This window comes from Taeniopygia guttata, chromosome 7 (genome assembly GCF_048771995.1).
Source record: "Taeniopygia guttata chromosome 7, bTaeGut7.mat, whole genome shotgun sequence".
Classification (NCBI taxonomy): Eukaryota; Metazoa; Chordata; class Aves; order Passeriformes; family Estrildidae; genus Taeniopygia; species Taeniopygia guttata.
The window spans coordinates 20,345,535-20,351,534 of record NC_133032.1 but is presented as its reverse complement, the minus strand read 5'-3'; the positions used below and the strand labels follow the sequence as shown (position 1 = coordinate 20,351,534).

At 42.6% G+C, this 6,000-nt stretch overlaps 1 protein-coding gene across 2 annotated transcripts in view; it reads right to left on the bottom strand.

Moving 5' to 3' along the window:
- Window positions 1-492: 492 nt before the first annotated feature.
- The window catches only part of CYP20A1 (cytochrome P450 family 20 subfamily A member 1), a 15,582-nt gene continuing 10,074 nt past the window's right edge, over window positions 493-6,000 (bottom strand). For both annotated transcript variants that reach the window (XM_041717532.2, XM_030277615.4), the window contains exons 9-13: window positions 4,488-4,608; window positions 3,513-3,624; window positions 2,850-2,914; window positions 1,015-1,104; window positions 493-846 (exon numbers count right to left, since the gene is read on the bottom strand). In XM_041717532.2, the coding sequence (XP_041573466.1) occupies window positions 696-846; window positions 1,015-1,104; window positions 2,850-2,914; window positions 3,513-3,624; window positions 4,488-4,608 (539 nt within the window). In that variant the 3' untranslated portion in view covers window positions 493-695. The remainder of the gene's footprint in view (window positions 847-1,014; window positions 1,105-2,849; window positions 2,915-3,512; window positions 3,625-4,487; window positions 4,609-6,000) is intronic.

Below are 6,000 nucleotides of genomic sequence, written 5' to 3'. Positions count from 1 at the left end.
TTCTGTTTTTTAAGGGGACAAATCAATTTTATTCCTCTTGGTTTACTAGCATTTCTCAATCATCCTTTTTCTTGCAACCCCACAGCATGGCAAGATTACACAGCATGAGAACTAGTGGTGCTATTCTCACCCCAGTTTATTTCTCTCTTTCTCACACTCACACATACTGCTCACAGGATATATCTGTTCTTCCTGACAGATATAGCTCAAGGGAGAGAAAGACACTTTGAATAAAAATACCTATATATAGAGAAAGGCTTTGTCCTTGTGTCTCCAAGGTCTTATATAGCTAGGATTTAGAAGAAGCATTCCACTGGATAAGAGGGGCACTCTTACCCAGCTCTGGCTGCTATTGGAAAGAGGCTGGGTTAACCAGAGCTCTGGTCTTTGACTAGCTGACATTCAGTAGTTCATCCATACACCACTGCAAGGTTTTGTTGCTTCCTTTGCAAAGATTTAGCCAGAGATCCAAAAGCAAATATAAACGAAACATAAAGATTAAATCTACTTTAATATGATTACTGGTTGAATTAGAGAAAATACCCAAGATAGGCATGAGGTTAAGAATATGCAAGGTAAAAAAATCTGGATATAAAATTCCTTGGCTGGGTAAACATGGTGCCAGTATGATTCTCCTTAAGACCCTTGGTCAGAGCTTCACAGCTGGCACTTTTAACCCCTTGTTTTACTTGCTCTTAGCTTCTCTTAGACACTGTTATCCAGGCTTCCTCCTTTGGTGAGGTTACCAGTTCATATTTTGCCTCCATGACTTGTCCTTTCACTGGGTGGAGATACAGCTTCCTTACCAGGACACTCAGCAGAACTGTGGCCACCATGTAGGCAAACCTGAGGGAAGAATAAGGAGAAAAAAATATAAACCTTGCTATGATGTAAATTTGCCAAAGGACAACAGCCAGCTTGGACAGGTTGTCCAGCAGTAACACCAAGATGCTGGAAGGACCTTCTCTTCTGTCTGCCACAGAGAGTCATTAAGATCTCCTTCCCTATGCTCACCTCAACTCTGGGCACTCCTGGCTTCCTGAGAAACCCAACAAGGAGAGGTTTTTCATGGCTAATTCCTCATTGAATCTGTCTGGGTCAAACCTACAAAAGATGAAGCACATTAGGGTTTTCTGAGCAGGCACAGCATCCTTTCCCCAGAAACATGCACACACACACCCCAAGTAAAAAACCAGAAATGAAACAGAGAATCTCACTAATTTGTACTCTCTGTGTCATTCCACACAAATGTATGAAGGCAATTGTGCATCCATTCCATCAATGTTCCCAGCTGGTCAGCTGTGTCCCATCTTGGCCAAAATGCTGACAAACTGACAAACAGGGCTGGAACTAATGTGCAGTACACAGCTGAGCTGACGCTGTTACCTGCCCTCTATTCCTCTCCAGGGCACACGCAATCTCATTTGTCTCTCTCTCTCCCTCTCTCTGCCTCTCTGAGTACCTTCCTTTTTCACTTCCAAAAATATTTCCCTTTTCTCCTTGCCCCTCACCGTTCTCTTCAAGCAGCTGGTGTGTGTATGTGTATGTGCTGGGGGAGGGAAGCCAGTGACTCACTGAAGTGAGAAAAGTGGTTTCCAGCTTTAGGATGGTAGAGACTGTGAGAAAGCTATTATCCAGGGCTGGCATGAGTTAAAACAAGGGAAACAAATAAAATAAATTTAAATATTCACCGCCCTCCAAACACAAAATTTGAGGGACTGAAGATGGTTCTTTTAAACCTTCGTGCTAAATACTTCAAGCCTTCACCTCCCTGCTTAAAGATCCAAGGTCTGCTTCTAACAAGGTAAAAGGGCATGTGGGTTCTGATGCTTGGGAAAAGCATTTCCCCTGAACTAAAGTGAAAATTACAGATTTTGTAACAGGAGAGAAACTGCACCTGCCTAGCAAAAAAGCAGGGAGAGCAAACAGTTTTTGTGTAGTAGGTGGGTGAAAGGATCACAGAGAGATGGTCTCCAACTTTTGTCATGGAAATCTTCATCTACCTCAAGCTAAACCTCAAGCCCAGCCTCCCTGAAACAAACATACAATGTCCATAGCAGTCCTCATTCTTGGTCCCACGGGGTCTCAGCAAACCTGAACACAGTTATGACCTGCCTTGGGAGGCAATCCCTGCCAAGGTGCTCATAGACTGGTGTATCAATGCCTGACCCCTTTCTAAAAAGTGTAATTGCAGGAGAGGACAAGTGTTGTTCTAAAGGCTCTATTCTTTCTCCTAAATCTCAACTGTCTGTTCTGTCTGTCTAGAATAACTGACCCACATTTTTTGTAGCCCAAGTGAAGTAAATCAGATACAGGTTAATATTTGCCACCTGGAGGCCACAGGAAGCTACAGCGATTTCTTTCTTTAACCTCCAAAACACTGGCCTAGATCCAGTTTTCACAGACAGACTGAAATATTGAGGCAGCATCTCTCTTCATCCTAAAAACCCACAACTTCAGACTGACATTTCCTCCCTTGCATAATTTCATGATGACGGAGCAGTGATTCCAAAGCCATTCAAGTCACTGTTTCACAGAAAACCTTTAACAGCAGTTACCAGCATCAGCCAGGGAAGCTCTGTGTATATGCACAAAAAAGTCTGTACTAAACCCTAACATATCCATGCACACACACAGACTGGAGCATCGGAGGAACCTAACTTTAACTGCCCCATAGCCATGCCCATGGAGACAAACAAACTCAGACTTTCATAAACTGATTTTCTTGCAGACTCTCTTTCATCTCCAGAATCTGCTTAAGGCAGGCCCTGCAGCACAAAAGGCTGTGCTGCAAGATCTAATTTAACAAAGCAAAGGAATTGGTTGCAATTTAGGTCGATTCTACATACTTGTATGGTGATGGCCAAGATGAGCTGTCCTGCAGAATCACACCAAGAGCATAAAGCACAAGTGTCTGCAAAAAGAATAACAACACGTCAATGCGGGAGGAAATGCATAAATAAAGACACCTCTCAATAGCTCTGCTGGATGATAATTATTTTGTAGACTACTCATATTTAGGTGGATTAAAAATATAATTATGCCATATTCATCTACAGATTTTCATAATCCATGCCCAAATGTTAGGATTTTAACTTCTAAGAATCATACTGCAATTGTTCATGGTTACAGAGGGTGTGACCCCATTTTTCTACGCTTGCCGAGATGTATGTATGCACTACTTCACTCTCAAGAAGGGAAGGTGATATGATGAAGCCCGAAACAATGCTCTTTTATGCATAACTAAGTCCATAGGCCAATTCAAAAGCTTACTCATCCAAGAAGCAGAAGCAAATCTGCTCAGCAAGAGAACATGAAATTGCAGAGTCCTTCCCACAGAGGAACTGCAGGCAAACTTTGAGCTAAACTGTACTTTCAGATGGCAGAGCACTTGCCCAGGTTCAACACTGAAGAAATGGTATTCCTGCCTCACTCTTGGTCTGGAAGAAGAGGAAACAGCAAATTTCCCAACAGGAAAGGAGAGTGGCCTAGAGCTCCCAGCACTGCCCTACCTCTTTGGGGATAGTGTGTTGGTCGACTCTGCCCTCGAGCTCCTGCAGCTGTGCAGCAATGGGAGTGAGCTTTGCTGTCCGCACTGTCTCACACAGGACTTGCCGACAATACCTGCAACCAGTAACCCTTGGTTAGTCTCAGAGAGAAGCTTGTCCACATCCTTGTGGCAACAAGCAGAGCAGAGTCAACTGCTTTATTTAGAGGCACTTCTTTTTTTTTTTTTCTGGCAATTATTTAGAGGCACTTCTTTTTTTTTTTTTTCTGGCAAGGAGTCCTAACATCTTTGTAAGAAGCATTAAATCTCATTAACAGCTTTTACAGGTTATTGGAATCCCTCTTCTTTCAGACTTTAAACCCAACTAAATCTACTAAAATGCATAAACACACCAGCCCTTTTCCTGTACCTCTCACTCATACAAGAAGCAGCAAGAAAACCACAAACTTGATATTCCCTCACTGAAACCCTAACACTAGTCCAAATACAAAATGCACCTGGTTGCACCAACATAACAAATGCAGAAAACATAAAGGCACACTGTTGACCATTCATCATTACTTGCAGCCCTTTGAAAAGATTGGTCCATACTTTCTCTCTAAATAGCTCTATATCCAACCATGAAAATGACTGATTACCACTCTGGAAAACTAGGACAGAAACCAAACAAGACAGTGAGCAAAAATTTTGGCCTGGCAGTCAGGGCACTGATTCTGTGCTTCTTCTCTGCTAGTGAACCTAAAAGGTTTCCTAGAGACACCCTAAAGTGAGCACCTTGGTCCCTGCGTCTGCAATGCCAGCAGATTCTCTCTATTCTGCAAGTCATCCTGTGGTTTGATTACTTACAGAAAGAAAGGGAGCAAGCAGCTTTTGGATGCCTTCTCCTGACCTAGTGCAGGCTAGGCATCAGATTCCACATGAAACACCTGTCCCCACCACATGACACAGCCTTCCTCTGCACTCCTTCTATAGGACCCACCTGAGCTGTTCCACTTTCTCATGTGTGATTGGTCCCTTCCCCAGAACACGGTCCATCTCCCTGTAGAGATTCTGCTGAACATCTTCTGAGGTTGTGAGGAAATAGACCGCCCAGGTGCACACTGGGGAAGGAATCAAGACAGGACTAGACCCAGAAAATTTAAACCTTTAAAAATGGCATTCAATTTTCTCACTTCCTATATTTTCAACATTACTTTTTGGCCTAAAAACAAGCTGGCCACTGTTCACAGCAGGCTGTGCTTATTCTGTATTCAGTGGCAGGAACAGAGGCTGAACTCCTGTGTAACAAGAGGCCCTGCAAGCTAAAATTCTCTTTCTGATACTATGAGGAGCTTTGCAGGACACTAAAGCACTCAGCCCCATAGCTCTGGCAAAGAGACCACACAGCCCAACTAACCCAGGGGAATCAGGGCTATTACACCAAGCATGCAAATGAAAGGCTGGTTTATTCAAAGCTTTAGAAAATTACCTTATTTGGGGGTCTTCCCTAGCACATCTCAGGCAAATGCTCCAGATAGCCAATGCCTGGGGCTCCTGAAGGGAGCTCTCTGCAGATGTTGGCCAGCACTTGTCCCCCTACATCTACTTTTTGAGGTATTTGAGATTATCTTCAATAGCAGAGTGAGAAAAAAACCTTGCATAAGAAGTAAGTGTGTAGGATGCAGTTTCCCTAAAGCTACAAGGAAATGTTTCTAGCTCTCAAAAATGTCTATTCATGAGAACTATCTGGAAACTTGGACTTGATGATCCTTCCAAATCAGAATATTCCGTGATTCTGTGAATCCATGAGGATTCAAGCCCCCTTAAAATTACAGTCTTCCTAGAGTACCTGGAGAGAATATTCTCTGGAGAGAGTATTACCATAGTTATCTGATTAACTTCCCATTCTTTAACACCTAGATGTATCTTGGAGGTTTTCTTTGGAGTCCCAGCCCCATTGGCTGAGGTACAAAGCCAGATAATCATCCCTTTATCATAAGGTATTTTACACAGCTTCAGTTAGTATTTTTATTTGTTTGGGTTTTTTTTCATAATCTTTGCATAAATCCCAGAGTAGCTTCTTTGAAAGTCCTCCATACATGGAACACACCAATTCTTCAGAAATTCAAAGCACCCAGACAGATACTAGCAATCTTTCTTCCTATGTGCCTGAACCTATTTTACAACATGACCTTTGTGGGTTATTTATGTTGGTGTTTTTCTTCATCAAATTTAGCATCAGTTGTCTGGGGTTAAGAATGCAAGCAAAAAGCAATGGGGACAGATTCTAAGGTTCACCATAAGACTGGAAAGGTTGTCAAACACAGCTTAGGTTCAGCTCACTAACTGTGAGGCTGTGTCAACAGTCTGATGTAAAAATTAGCTGCTTCTTCTATATCTGTAGCTCAGGAGAAAGAATGATTAATGCAATTTTTTATTAGCCTAGGGTAAGTCTCATGTCATCACACACAGTTTTTGGCAGCTGAGTGTAAGGATGGGAAGCTACCTACAGT